At 37.0% G+C, this 14431-nt stretch overlaps 1 protein-coding gene across 1 annotated transcript; it reads right to left on the bottom strand.

Moving 5' to 3' along the window:
* Positions 1–3252: 3252 nt before the first annotated feature.
* On the bottom strand, positions 3253–13035 carry LOC134493100 (mitochondrial glutamate carrier 1-like). The gene is made up of 9 exons (XM_063297377.1): positions 12922–13035; positions 12290–12415; positions 11709–11764; positions 9161–9251; positions 7259–7377; positions 6124–6325; positions 5883–6037; positions 5578–5653; positions 3253–5010 (listed from the first exon to the last, which is right to left on the bottom strand). Exons 1-9 carry the CDS (start codon positions 12945–12947, stop codon positions 4851–4853), a joined length of 1011 nt encoding a protein of 336 aa, XP_063153447.1. The 5' UTR covers positions 12948–13035; the 3' UTR covers positions 3253–4850.
* Positions 13036–14431: the final 1396 nt, after the last annotated feature.

Genomic DNA, 14431 nt, shown 5'->3' with positions numbered 1-14431 from the left:
AGTGTAATGGGAAATAATCAATCCACTATAATAGAACCAAACCAATAGAGATTTGAGATCCCTGAGCTGATATCCCCTTCATGAGTGGTTTGTTTCAGAGGTCCCTCAAGGGTTTCCCCTTCAGGAGATGGTTAGTACTAACCACCACTGCAGAGAACTGAGTACTCTGTTTGAGACTGTTTGTACTAGATGCACCTTTAATCTGCTCCTGAAGTAAAAGCTCCTGAAGTAGAAGCAGAAACCCTGTAGCATTAATGCTTGTAGTAGTGCCCAAGGTTCCAAGGCTCAAGCAACAACCATTTATTTATTTATTTATAACATTTCTGTGCTCTTCTACTCAAAATGTCTCATTAATCAAGACCTGTAATCCCGCTAAGGCCATAAGAGGCTGTTTCCTGGATACTAGAGCTTTCTGAATTGGACTATGGTCTTAGAGGAGAGGGCTACCACAGGTTCATCCACTGACAAGAGTTTCAAGCCAATCCAGGCTTTTGTGGCATCACATACAACTTGCTAACCATGGAAGGAGTCCTATATTTAGTCACTTCTGGCAATTTTCTCTTCATGACGCGTGAGAAAAAAGTTGGGAATGGAATCCTAAGCTCAGTACTAAAAATAGAGAAACACCTCTGCTGAACACAGAGTTTCCGAGGCTTTATTCTCCCCAAGAGTTGATGCTTCAGGTTTCAGGCTGATCACCCTTTCTCATTAATGCTGGGAAAAACACAAACTTAAGTAATCTTTGGTGCCCTGCATTAGCCTCCTCAAATGCCATGGTTCCTTATTTACCTCCTAAGTCAGAAGCAGTTCACAGTTGAGACTGAAGATCCAGGCAAGGCTCTTTACTCCTAGCACTAGAGTAGGATGCTTGTTCCACCTTCTCATTAAGCACCATAGAAATTGAGGAAGGGAAGCAAGTTTGCTCAGCTCTAACATTTTGACTGCGGCTAAACTCCCTTCCACATTTAGAGGAACAATTACCTTTTGTATGTTCTCTCCCTTGAGAACAAGATTTTGTACAATCCAAAGAAGAATCAAGAGTATGAGGAAAAAGTCAAAAGCTCTCTACCCTGGACTCAATGTTATCAGTTTTAAGGCAGCATAAAAATCACTTCAAGATACAGCTCTGCATTGTTCATCAGAACTGAACCTTGTAGTGCAGACGAACCAACTCCTGATGTCCTCCAGTTTGCATGTCAAAACCTTGTGACTCCAATATTTATGCCATTTCTAGGGAATACCATGATGCTATATGGTAGCAACTAAGAATGCATATGGCATTTATCTATTCATTGATTTAGAGAGAGAAATGTTAAGAATCTGAATATGCGGCCACTTATCATCCCTTGCAAAGGGATTCTGTTTGTCAACAGCATGCAACTCCAGGGAGGCCTAACAGTTCTTCCATGGTATATTGGATGGACCCACTGCTTGTGCTGTTAATCTCAAGGCTCTCCCTATGGCTATTCTGCCTATTTGGCCATAATCCTGAGTAGGATGTCTAGTGGTAAACAGACATCTGCTCTGAATAGCAAATGGGGCTGTGGGTTGGAAGCCTGCCAAGGCCATTCTCATCCACAAAAATCAAACTTTACTCCCCTGTTGATGGTAGCTCATTGTCTTCCCATTTCACTGTTCTTTTCCAAGATCTAAATACTGGCACTCAGTCCAGACAGAGCCAAGAATAAAAATAATCCCTTCTTCCTTTACCAATCAGAGCTAAGACTGAGTTTGGAAGAGCTACCTCCATGGAATGAAGTCTTAGTTCTGCTTTCTGACTGGAAGATGTAGTTACATCTTTTCCTACTAATTCCATCTTCAGTGACCGAGAACTTAAAACACTTAAAATTTTGAAATAAGTACACTAAAATCCCTAAAGAAAAAGAGTTGCCCATGCCATTTTGAAGTGTGATCCTTAGCATGCTGCAGAAAGCTCAGTGCAATCCTCAGAAGCTGCATACCCCCTTTCTATCTATTAGATAAGCTAGCCTTTTTCCTTACATGTGGATTTAAATGATCCATTCTTGCTGACATATCCTTATTTGCTTGGCCATATTAAGGAGTTTTGCTCTTGAAAGATGGACAAAATTACTGATGGAGTAATCTGTAACCATCATCACTTAGACATACATACACCATTTTCATAAAGTGAAAAATATTACTGTCTGATCTATGGGGCACTAGTTCTTCCTTACTACAGAAAAGTAGAATATAATTGCTTAGTGAGCTATTGTTTTTTCTGAAGACTGATTCTTTCAATTGATCAAGACTGTTTGGCTGCACATTTACACCAACATGTTTATATGAACATATAAGGATAACAGAATCAAAGATTTAACAGAAAATGAAACAATCCCACCTAAGCTCAGATTAACTTTTCAGTAACATGCATAGATAGGGAAAATATGTAGCATCAGCAGAGTCAAGACAAAACACATATACATAGATTGCTGTTGCATTGGCTTGAATATCTTTATTGTACTAGAGTAAGTGCAGGGGTATAACTGTGTTTGTACTGTCCATGGTGCAAGGCACATAGTGTCTTGAAACCAATATATAGTTCTTTAGAAAGAATGGCACCCACACATCTTAACTGCACTTTCACAGACAAGCTCAGTAATGATGGAAAAATGTAATAATGATCTAAAAAAGCTAAAATGAAAATGTCATAAAACATGTGAAAAAGCCAATCAAGAAAAACTGCTTAACAGTTTATTATATAATCAATAGCCAAGCAACATTTTCAGCTCCCAGTTAAATTATACTTGGTTCTTTTTTAAAATAATTTTATTAAACAATTAAAAAAATACAAACTAAAAAAAGAAAAAAGAATAGTACAAAAAAGGAAAAGAAAAAATAAGAAAAAGAAAAGATATATAAAGAAATGACTTCCCCCTTCATTACAAGTATAAACAATTTTAGTAACTTATCACCTTCTCTTAAAATACAACAAATAATATTTTCCCATACTAAACTCTTATCTATAAACAAACCTTAAAACCCCATTGTTCAGTCCTGATGTCAGCAAAAGTCCATTAAGGGCTACCAGAGATAACATATCTATTTTAACCTTGATCAAATAAACCACCTTTACATTCCTTCATTTTACTTTTAATGATTTTGATCTTTAATCCCTTCAAATAATGTCCTAGAACTTGATTTTTCATTTTTTTCTGTCCCTTCTCACAATATTCTTTAACAAGTCTCTTTTGTAAATCCAATATAGAAAAGTTATCCAGGTCTCTTTTGGTTTGTTATTTGTATATCCCTTTTAATTATTAAGACATCAGCTGGTTTCATTTGTACAGTAAATCTAGCATAGCATGTTCTTCCATGTCATTCTTGTGAAAATAGATTTTAAAATGACAGGCTACATCAGTCTCAGCCTCATCTGGTAAAACTTGTTCCTCTTCCATAATACCTTTTAAACACAATCTATACTGGCAGACACTCTTTAAAATTAACTTCTGGGTCCACAAATATCCTTTAATATGACCAATGTTAAAGTATTTTGCTCCATTCTATATTAGTAAGTCAAATTTAAGTGTTCTCTCCTTTAACTGTAATCTTTAGTTCCTTTTGGTTCCCTCTAATGTCCAACCTTCAAAGTCCGATCCTATCCCTTTTTTAAATAATTCAAAACAGCAGCATTTTCCCATGGGAAGGATTCTTATAATTTCAAAATCTTATTTCAAATCCATCTGGATCCTTAGCCCATTTATAACTTTCCAAAAATCAAAATTCTAATAATCCTTTTGCTGTTTACTCCAAAAAAGGGATTTTTTAAAAGTCCTTAAACTTGTATTTAAAACTTATTTCGCTAAAGATTGAAGGAAACGCACCCAGTGCTATAAAACTAGTCGTTTCAAAGGTTCGTAATAGCTGAAAAGCAGCTAACAAGCAATTTCTGAAAGCGATTAGAAAAGGAAGTAGGCAAACCCTGTGTCCATAAAGGTGCCGACCATGGTTTGGGCTAAGATGGCGTTCCCTCGTCTCCCAGGGAAGACTGGAGACTGCTGCCTTGTGGTCTCCTCACAAGGAGCAACTGTCTGGAGTACTTGTGGGCGATCCCAAGTCCTCTCTTTGTCTGAAGAGGGATCGCAAAGAGCTGGTCCAGTCCATTCACTGGCTCTTCATTCTGCTGTGGTCATTGGCTCTGCTCTCAGTGGAGCCATCTTCAGTTCACCATTTCTTCCCCGGAAGTCTTAAATTACACTTGGTTCCAAAGAGCACATTTTGCATTTATTACTAATGGCTGACAACTGTTTAATAATAAATTTAAGGAACTAACTAGCCTACTTTGCCGGTAATATTTGGGTTGTTTTAAGTTATTCTGTATTTAACAGTTACCACAGGAACCAAATTCTTTACTGTAGGTAAAGTTAGAAACACAAATCTATAAAAATCCATACACTTTATTCCCAATTAATCTTTGGTGAGTCACTAGCAGACAGACAGCAGCTATAAAGATTGCAAATGGGGTAGATTAACAGCATCTATGGAACCCCAAAAACTAACTGCCTAGTTCATTTTTCAACAGTTCAAAAAAGATTTGGCCCCACAGACACTTCTCTCTTTTCCTACTCTACTCATACATTCAAAACATTTCCCTATATACTCTTTCAGTCCTCTGCCTATCCAAAGTAGTTATTCTACTCTTAGAATTCTTGTTTCCTGAACCCAGGTATGTCCCTATTTTACACAGTTCTATGACTGATGTCTTTTGTAGTGGCCTTGTCTTTTTTCATGTTTCCCAACAGAAGAAATAGCTGTCAATAGACCTGAGTTGCTATTGTTTCTTGACTGGTGGTTCTTGTGGGTATATTCCAGTAGGTCCAATGAATGAAAGTCTAGGGGGACAGTCTTCCATTCTGACATAGATTTATAAGAAGTTCTCCAACTCCAATGAAATAAATCCCTTGGGCTATACCAAACAGAGGTGCAATGACAAGAGCTCTGCAGCTAGCTCCCTTTAGAAAGGCTGAGGGACCTTCCTTTGTCCAAATCTTCCTGGGGAGACAAAAAAAAGGTAAACAAGACATAATTAAAACATTCTGCAGTATATTACCTTAAAACATTTCATCACATGTTAAATATTGACCGACAAGCTTTCTCTATATACACTTACAAGACTTTGCATATCTTTAACTCACTGTACAAAAATAAGTCTTACGAAAGAGTAGTATCACAACAAGAACCAATATGATTCCAGCAAGTTTACAGACAATTCAAATGCTCATGCTTTTGTCCAGAATAGAGAAAACCAGTTCTGAATTGTAATATTCCACATGAATATGCTGTATGGCACCACCATGTAGCCTGCACTGAATCACACAAAAGTGGCATATACATGTTACAGTTATGCACTTGGGGCAACTGGTTACTCATAATTTTAACCAAGTTTGTATCTGCAGAGGTGCCAGGGTAAATCAAGGGCAACTGAAAAATCAATTCAAGTGGACTGGTTAATCTGTGGAAGCCATCTGCATGTCTTCTCAAAGAGTAAATCTCTGCATTTAATATACTGTTTGTATTTGTTTCAGAGTCAAGAAATGTGAGCTGTTTTATAGGCTTTACCTTGCACAATCTATAATTCCGCTGTAGTTCTCCTCGTTTCTTCCTTTGCCCATTGACTGAAGACGAGTCTTTATTACTGGGAAAAGAAAGTGTTAAAGAGGTACATTGGTCAATTAATTGAGTAATGACAGTTCAAAACGTCTCTATTCCACTGAACTATCATTGTACTATGAAGTCAATAGCCTTCCCTATGTAAGAAACCCTTAACAGATAAAATATAAATTAGGTTTCATGGTTCCTCAAGTAACAACCTTTTCCCAACATGTCCCCATGACAAAGTAGTCCAGAGACAGAGTCTCTCTCACCATCACAGGGGTTCACAGATACAGCTGCCACTGAGCCAGCCATGCACCCAGCAAGAAAAGAATGAAAGAAGCTTGTTCTCTCCTCCAAGGAATCTTGTCCTGCTCTATTCAGATGGGCAAACAGTGGGAAATAGATGACAGAGAATGGGACATCCCTGAAAGACAAAATTTATTACTTTTTCAAGCAACATGGAAAACTAGTCTGAAGATGAACAAAGTTATGAAAACATAAAACCATTACCTCAATAAAGTGGCTCCAAGACCCTTGTAGAGTCCTTTGATGCCATGAGTATGGAGAAGCTCAGTTGCTATTTGGGTGGCAGATATCCTCCTTGGGATAACAACAGGTCCTACATTGTATGCTCTAGTTATAACAGGGCTGACAGTTACAAGATTGCATCCAGAGGTGGAACAAGAAACTCGGCTCACAATTTGCTGAGATGCTGAAACGAAAGTAGAAAATATATCAGGCTTTGTTGGTCTCCTGAAAACTCTCATTTAAACTTAAATCTGAATATAAGAATCCTGAGAACCCATTTAACTACTTATAATCATATGAATCTGAACGCTCAAATAGCTCTTATTTTTAGCACAATTCCTAGTTTCCCCTACAGCAGAGAGGGAAAAAAAACTTGCTGAACATACTTTGGCTCGCATATCATTACAATCTCTACTTGATCAGAATTCCAAATTACATAGGGAGCCTAAGGCATAAAACACACTCCAGTTTTCAAATCTTCCTCAAATAGACATTCAGAAGATAATATAGCTGGCAGGGTGAGGTCAGTGTGTGTAGCCCCACTACCAATTACAGCAGTTGTGTGATTTTAGATTGCAACTAGGACAAAGAATTTGCTTTTACCAAAGAAAACTTTGATCTGTTTGATTGTTTTGAGTATACACCATCAAGTCAGTGTTAACTCTTAACAACCACTTAGATTTTCTCCAGGACCGATCAGATTATCAACTCTCTATTAATTCATTTTATCTTGCCTTTTTCAACTGCATTCCATATTTCTGTGTCTTAACTACATTTCTATTCCCTCCCCACCAACTACACAAAAGGCGCTGCAGATTTTCTACGTTTACTGATGCTATCCTGCCACACAGTTCACTAGTTTATTAGTGTTACAGCCTTCTGGGTTGCACTGTAGCAGTGTAGCTACCATGACATGGATTATAGTTTCAGCACAGCTGAAATAGTAAAATGATGTCTTATTTGAGAGATGGGTATGGAACACATTTTTGCAGCTATCTTCCAAAGTAAAATGGTGTAATATGTAAGAGTTTTACAGCAAAATCTCACATAGTAAGAAGATGCATCTATTTCTCAGAGTTCAGTATGATATATGGAGAGAGCTCCCAGATAATATTACCTAGTCTCCCTGCATCCTGCAGCTGGATTTTTAACATCTCCATAGGAGTGGTGATTACAACCTGACAAACTCCAGCACCACAGCCTGCTAGCATCTCTTTCGATAAAGACAGAGCTACCCTGGAGGGAAACAGAATAAAACATCAGAACATTTATCAAACATATTATTTTACTTTAATTTTAACACAACATGAAGTAGGAATGGGCTGTGTAAAGGAGATACACAGATCATCTCTAAGGGAACAGGAAACTTTGAGAAAATAATAAAAAATGAATTATGATACAAGAATAGAAACAGAAATAACTTAACTGAAACTGTTATCTCAAAAGGATCTGTTTTGTCTATGTTTACAATTACCAGGGGACCTGTTGCCCTTCAAATGTTCTTTTACTTCTGCTCCAAACAGTCCTAACAGCCTGGCAAATGGGAGAAATGCTGGAGTTGTAGTTCAGCAACATCTGCAGTGCTTCAAGCCCTCCAGCCTGCAATTATACTTACACTGGCTGCATGTAGGACACGGCTTCCTGCTTTTCCACTTTCCCTCCTGCTTATTTCAGTCACTGATATTGCCCATTCTCCAGTACAAGATATTGAAATCATGCTGTTTGCAAATATGAGCTTAAAGCTTATATATTATCATTACTAAAATCACTCAAATTTTATAAAATGCAGTGAACAGTTTTAGCAATATTTGAGCTGAAGAAATTATGGTTTTGCTGGGAGATGTTGAGTGCATAATAAAAGCAAAAAGAAGAAACCAGATGACTTTTTTAGCCCACTGACTTACAAAAAAAAATATTATTCAACATTGCCTGGAACAAGGACACATTAACTCATGAAGACATGCTACTAAGGACTGGCAACATACATGGGTCACACCAATACAACCCCCAAATTATACAGAGACTTCTGCTCTGCACTTTGTCCCACAAGTGAATGAATGCATAAATATATCCATTTTTATTCAGATGGGGAAAACTTTCTCTTGGTTGAAATTGAGAGCCTAATTCCTTATTCGAGATCCTTGGTAGGGGTGGGTTTGTAACTATACAAAAAGCCAAGGGATTCTTCTTCTCTATATAAGTCTATGGAGGAAGTTTATTTTAGAGCTGGGATGCTATTAGGCCATGATTTAAGTCAACCAAATGGTTTTTTAAGTCTGAGAGAAAGTCTGTCTTCTCTAGTCCTTCTCTTCACCTTTATCAGCCTCTTTACTTACCTCCACCTTGTATGTGTGGTTCTATTTGCTCCTCTGCATGGCCTGTTTGTCCCCCTAGCTGTCCCTACAGTGGGGGTGATGCTCTATCTATTTGCACTCATTGTATGCCTGTCCTCGTATTCTCTGTTCTGTGACTCTCTTCACCCCTGTGTAGATCCTATCATTTTTCTGTGTCCAAAAAGAAAATGGTTGAGGATAAAAGAGGGGCTTCTATCAACACTGGTGAAAATGTCCTCACTTGTCTGTGAGTAGCAATGCCCCTACAAAATGGCAGCATTTCCAACAGTTTTTAATTAACTGTTGCCTCAAAAAACTGCTTTCCTAATATATAGGACAGGAGTATAATCTTTTCTCTTTCCTCTTTTTCCTCCATTTACTTTGTGCTTGCATATCTTGTTTCAAAATATATTGTTCACTCATTTCAAGTGTAATTATAAAACTAATCCCATTGGTGGCATTTATAGCATCATTAAACTAGCTATATTACATTATTCCTACTTATTTTTAAAATGCACCTTGATCTAAAAATGTATTCCAGAGAAATATAGGTTAGAAAGATTAAATATGCTCCTGTTAAAATACAGAACTTGAAACAACTTTTAAAACCTCAACTCAGCTATGAACACAGACTTTAATGGATGTATGATACAAGCAATACTCCTCAAATGTCTCAAATAACATACCCTTCCTTGGCAAGAAGGTGCCTAAAATAGTCATTAGCAGCCAGTTTGATAGCCTTCTCAGGTGTTACAAGGGTCAGATTCACTGCTGCACCTATAAATAAACATACTTGTGTTTAATTGAAATAAAGTGATTCTGTCCTTCAGTTAATGATTTACATTACATTATAAAACAAAATCCGCACCAGTTTGGTGTAAAGCTAAGTTTTCATTAGTAGAAAGAAAAGAAGAAAAGCATTGATTGCAGAAACACTGAAAGAACAGTCTTCAACATTTCATTGGAAATATATGAATTCACTGTATTTCAAATCAGTGATTCTTGTTTTAAAGCGTGTAATCAATTTGATAAAATAATTTAAAAGTATATTAAATACTTAATGAAATGAACTTCCAAAAATAGGTTAACATAGTTTCATGAAATATGTTTGCCTATAGGAATGTTTAGTAACTTACTGCAACTTTTACTACAAAGTTTAATTAAAACAAGTAATCAAGTAACTTTAAATAGCCCGCCAAGAAGAAAATGATTGTAAGAATGCAGTATTAGGGCACAGCCACACAGTTGCATTAAAGTGCTTCCCCTCTTCCCATGACAGTTTATCTGTTGGCCTTTGTATCTGTATGTGTGTGTTGGCAAGAGAAGGACGCAGAACAGGAAAATAAGCCTGAGCTGGGGGTCTCCCAAGGACGGAGATGAGAGTGAGACTAATCTAACAAGAGTGGAAGAAAAATCAAACTTTATTTTAAAAAAAAAAACAAATCACTTTTTAATTTTAAGATTTTAAAAAATGCAATTATGCACTGTTGCAGAATCTAAATTATACAGCTGCCCAGTTTACTGTATACAGCAACTGGGAAATTGGCTGAACCAAAAACCCAAAACCACAAGATTGAACTGATTTATTACAATTGTTCCAGGCTCTAAATTTTATCAAAACATTTCTCAGGGAAAAATTATCATCTTGAGCAATTTGGAAAAAAAAACATGTCCATATATAACTAGATATATGCATGAAGGACTGAAGACTATTCAATTATAGAACGTGTATAGAGAGATAAAATATTGAACTCAAGTATGCACAGAGAAATTTAAATTTAACACAGGTTCTACCTAAAACATTTACTTATTTCTTAAAGATCATCTGAATGCTGAAACTAACATTCTCTCCTTTTCTCTGGACTTTTCCTGGCCTCCAGGGATAATTTTAGCTGTTTATCAGAGTTGTTGGGGAGATGGTATACCCCAGTTCAGGCACAGCAACTTCTTTCTGTTTCCCTGGAGTTCTGTCTCTAATTCTAAAAGCTAGCTAGCTTTTTTTTTTAATTCAGGAGAGGCATGGTCTACAGCTCCCAGAATTCTCGAGCCAGTACACATCTTAAAGTTGCCAAGATTGAGAAACACTGGTGTACAGTGTCTGTCTTTGTTTTACAATGCCGAAGTCACGCCTCTCTAATTTTCATTCTCTTGAGATGAAATAATGTATATAAACTGGCTATTATTCTTGTGAAGCCCCATTAAACAGGCTCCTTTCGTCTGCCCTCTCTGAAGTTCTGATCTTGCTCTAGTCCGTCCACTTTATTAACAAGCCATAGTGCAAAAAAGTACAAAGGTAAGTAATGAATAAATCCATGCATGCAACCATTACTACCTTTGCCATCATTAAAATGTGTACAAAGTAACTACATGTTATTCTTCCTCTCCACAACCATTTCAACCCAAAATACTGCCCTCTTTTGAGGTGAAGGAAAGTTGGAGAAGAAACCAAGACCTCAGTGAGTGAGAAATCTTACTGAGTTTTTTTTTAAAAAAAGCAGCTCTGGCCATTTCAGCATTCTTTCAAAAGAGATTGAATCCTGTGTACATGGGAACCACCTAAAACAAATGCTTAAAAGTGCCAAGTTGTTACATAATTCAAATATTGCTGAATTAAAACTCACACCTTTCCTTACTCCTGGGTCTTCTGGTAGTTTAGCAACTTCTGGTGATCATCAAATTCCCAACTCCTGCTGTATCTGAACTGAAAGCTTGCAGCCAGATGTTCTTCCCCTAAATTGGACTCCTGTGCTAAGCTCTAGAAGCGCTGACAAATCTAAAAAAAGCAACTACATTTTTTTTTGCATTTCTTTGCTTCAATATTTAATCCTTGAATTTTTTTTTAATCTGTTCAATCATGTCTGATTCTTGGAGACTGCCTGGAGTTTTCTTGGCAAGGTTTTTCAGAAGTGGTTTGCCATTGCCTTCTTCCTGGGACTGAGAGAAAGTGACTCGCCCAAGGTCACCCTAAGCCAGGACTAGAACTCAACGGTCTCCCGTTTCTAGCCTCATGTCTTAACCACTACACCAAACTGGCTCCCTAATCCTTGAATAGAATGCTATTCACTTTTACTCAGAAGTCCTGGAAACACGGCTTACTGCATTATAAATGTATTTACAACTGCAGTCTAATTAACTGACTTTACAACTGGCAATCTTCCAGTAAAAATTAAAACCATTATGAAGTATTTCTGAGTTAACTATAGCCAGTTATAAAACATGAGAAAACATACTTACCTCTATACATGCCAAAACAGCCTTCCGAACGTAAAGTTTTCATTAGACAATCCAACCTGATCAGAACATCAGTAAAACAATTGGTAAGTTTTTAGATACATTGTTTGGAATAACTCCAGCTATTGTTTTAATATCTGTCTTTCCAGTGATATTCATCCATATTTATATCTAATACAAAAATCAATGTACTATATGCAATTGATTTTGCCATTTTCATAAATGACTTCCAGCTAAAATGCTTGTCAGAAGAGAATAGACATTAGAGCTTAACAACAACAAATAACCTAATGCCAGGTGTGAAAGGGAGCACATCAAAGCCTTTGCACTACATATAGTAATTACTGAATCATTCCATCAATGGTACATTTCTACTCCCCAGCACTTACATCTATAGGTATACACTATAATAAAAAGTGCTATTTGAACAATTTATAAACATAGTAATAATTTCAGCTCCATAATTGCAAAAGCCCAATTTAAATCCTGAGCTACTGAAGAAGCTTCCTGTCTTAGAAATGGACTAGTCTTAAAAAGGCTTTTGAAAAATACTGTCTTGAGATACTTTTCTAAAGGTCACTTACATGCTTTTGTAGACTTGCTGTCCACTTCTTTGATTCTGTAGCCTAGTTTTAACCAAATCAATTGGAAATATACAAGTAACACCAATGATCCCAGCGGCTCCTCCATTGATGAGTTTAGCAGGCAAACTAAAGAGAAAAGAGAATTCAGTCTAAGACTCACTTTATAATTACAGCTCACCAGCTTCTCTCATCTCCTAATCTGTCCCCTCCCTATTCCAATCCATGGTCCTTTGTTTTGCTGCTTAAGAACACAAATCAATAGGAAGTAGAGATAACATCTTTTAGACTTCATGCAATGATTCTTGTGGAATACCTTGTTATTGCTAATCTTGAAGTTTGCTATACATTTCTCTTTCCCCTCTAAACTTGAGATAACACTCCAATAAAAAAAAAAATTCTAGGTAACTATACCAGTCTCCAACCTTACTTAAAGGAATTACTAAATTACTTAAATTAACTAAGTAATTGCAATTATTTAAACCTTATTTTCTTCCATCACTTTTTATCCTCTTGCATTTTACACAGAATTTAGGTTACCACAAGCCAACATTTTATGTCTTCGATTTGACATTTAATCTACCGATGCCTATATTGAAGCTCATTTTATCTTTAAAATCCTGGATGGGACATACCTAATCTGTTTCTCAGCCATCTTCATCTCAAAAGGAAGAATGCTCCTAGTTTTCTTTGGTCAGTAAAAGTTATACAAGCTGCCGATAATAAGAAGTTGGTTCTTTGATGAGACAAGTCTGTCTAACCTCTGCAAACTGAACCCATACCTTAAAATTTGTTAGTTGTGCTATAAATAACCCAAAGGTATCTCATTGGCTGTTTGAGCATACAGGCATTTCAAACATGTCAAGGCATCTCAAATTCAGTATGACAAACCGGAATATCCTCTCACAACTGCTATTACGCCAAGTGTCATCAGCTATTATTAATATGTAGATGATTAATTTATGCCATGAAGATGCAATCTATTATTTTTTATATAATGCCTGTGAAATTATACAGAAGATGATAGCTTTTTAGTGAATCAAGAATGTAGAAATCAATATATAATAATAGATTTCAGCTTTGTTTTAATATCACAAACAAATAGTACATTCCCAGCAGGAGGTCCTATTGAATTCAAGTAGGACATACATTTGAATAAACTTGTTTAGGATTACATTATGACTTCAAGAAGAGTTTTCTATCTTTCATTCACAAGCATGATATTAATTTCCTGGAAAATCTTCTGAAATGTGCATGCCTGGCAAAACATTCCTTATTTCAGGTGCAGCTTTTATTTTGGCATTTTATTTTATTTGCTGCAGCAGCTGACTACTACTTTATGTTTTCTGTTGGACAGCAAAATTAATTAGTCTCCCATAGGACTTCCCTGAGAGTGCATCCTTTTGATCCAAAGAAAACCCTGCAGTTTTTGAACCTGGTTGAAATGCTGCTTCACTATTACCTTGCTCTGTCGTTATCACAGGAGTAGTTGCCCCTTCTCTGCAAACAGTTCTGAAAGCCTTGCTGGCTGAAGGGGAGGTAAACATGTTCTAAATAAAAGGGAACAGGAGGAAAAGTATCTAATTGCCAGTGGGCCACAAAGCACCCAACATACAACTTGCAAATGGCAGCTGATACCAATCTGCTATATTTCCAAATGACAATATAAACTGATTTTTTTCTCTCTCTCTTGCTGTCAACCCCTCGGAAAAATGCAATTTCCTGAACTGGGGCCAGCGCGGATTATTTGCATCTTTCCTTCACGGAGACCGCCCTCCGCCACCAAAAGACTCTTTTAAAAACCTATTTGGGTATCTACTTCATAGCTGAATGACAGATACAGAATTCAAAAGATGCAATTTTCCCAGCGTAACAAACCTCTTTTGGTACGTTTAAAGAAAAGCCTCGCCCCATTTGTAAAAAATATCTCGGCTCCTCTAATTCAAGAAGCCTCTCGTGCCCCTAAATACGATTTTCCTTGTATGCCAGCGTCGACATGGGGGCCTTGTGGAAAAAAAAACCATAATGGAAATGAAATGTGATCGTACAGGCGCCTGTGAAAAAGGAGACCCCATTCCAGCTCGGTCTCCTCGGGTCAAGTGACGGACAACCATCCCCCACCCTTCGCGCGCCCATTTACTCACC

This window comes from Candoia aspera, chromosome 3 (genome assembly GCF_035149785.1).
Source record: "Candoia aspera isolate rCanAsp1 chromosome 3, rCanAsp1.hap2, whole genome shotgun sequence".
NCBI classification, from domain to species: Eukaryota; Metazoa; Chordata; class Lepidosauria; order Squamata; family Boidae; genus Candoia; species Candoia aspera.
This window is presented reverse-complemented; position numbering and strand designations above follow the sequence as displayed.

Bases quoted from the DNA above. Each gene is read 5' to 3' on its own strand.
- LOC134493100 (XM_063297377.1), bottom strand. From the start codon at position 12,947: ATGAAGATGGCTGAGAAACAGATTAG. The intron at 12,416-12,921 runs GTATGTCCCATC...TTTTCTCTTTAG, and splicing joins ATGGCTGAGAAACAGATTAG to TTTGCCTGCTAAACTCATCA. The intron at 6,038-6,123 runs GTAATGGTTTTA...TTTGTCTTTCAG, and splicing joins CTTGGAGCCACTTTATTGAG to GGATGTCCCATTCTCTGTCA.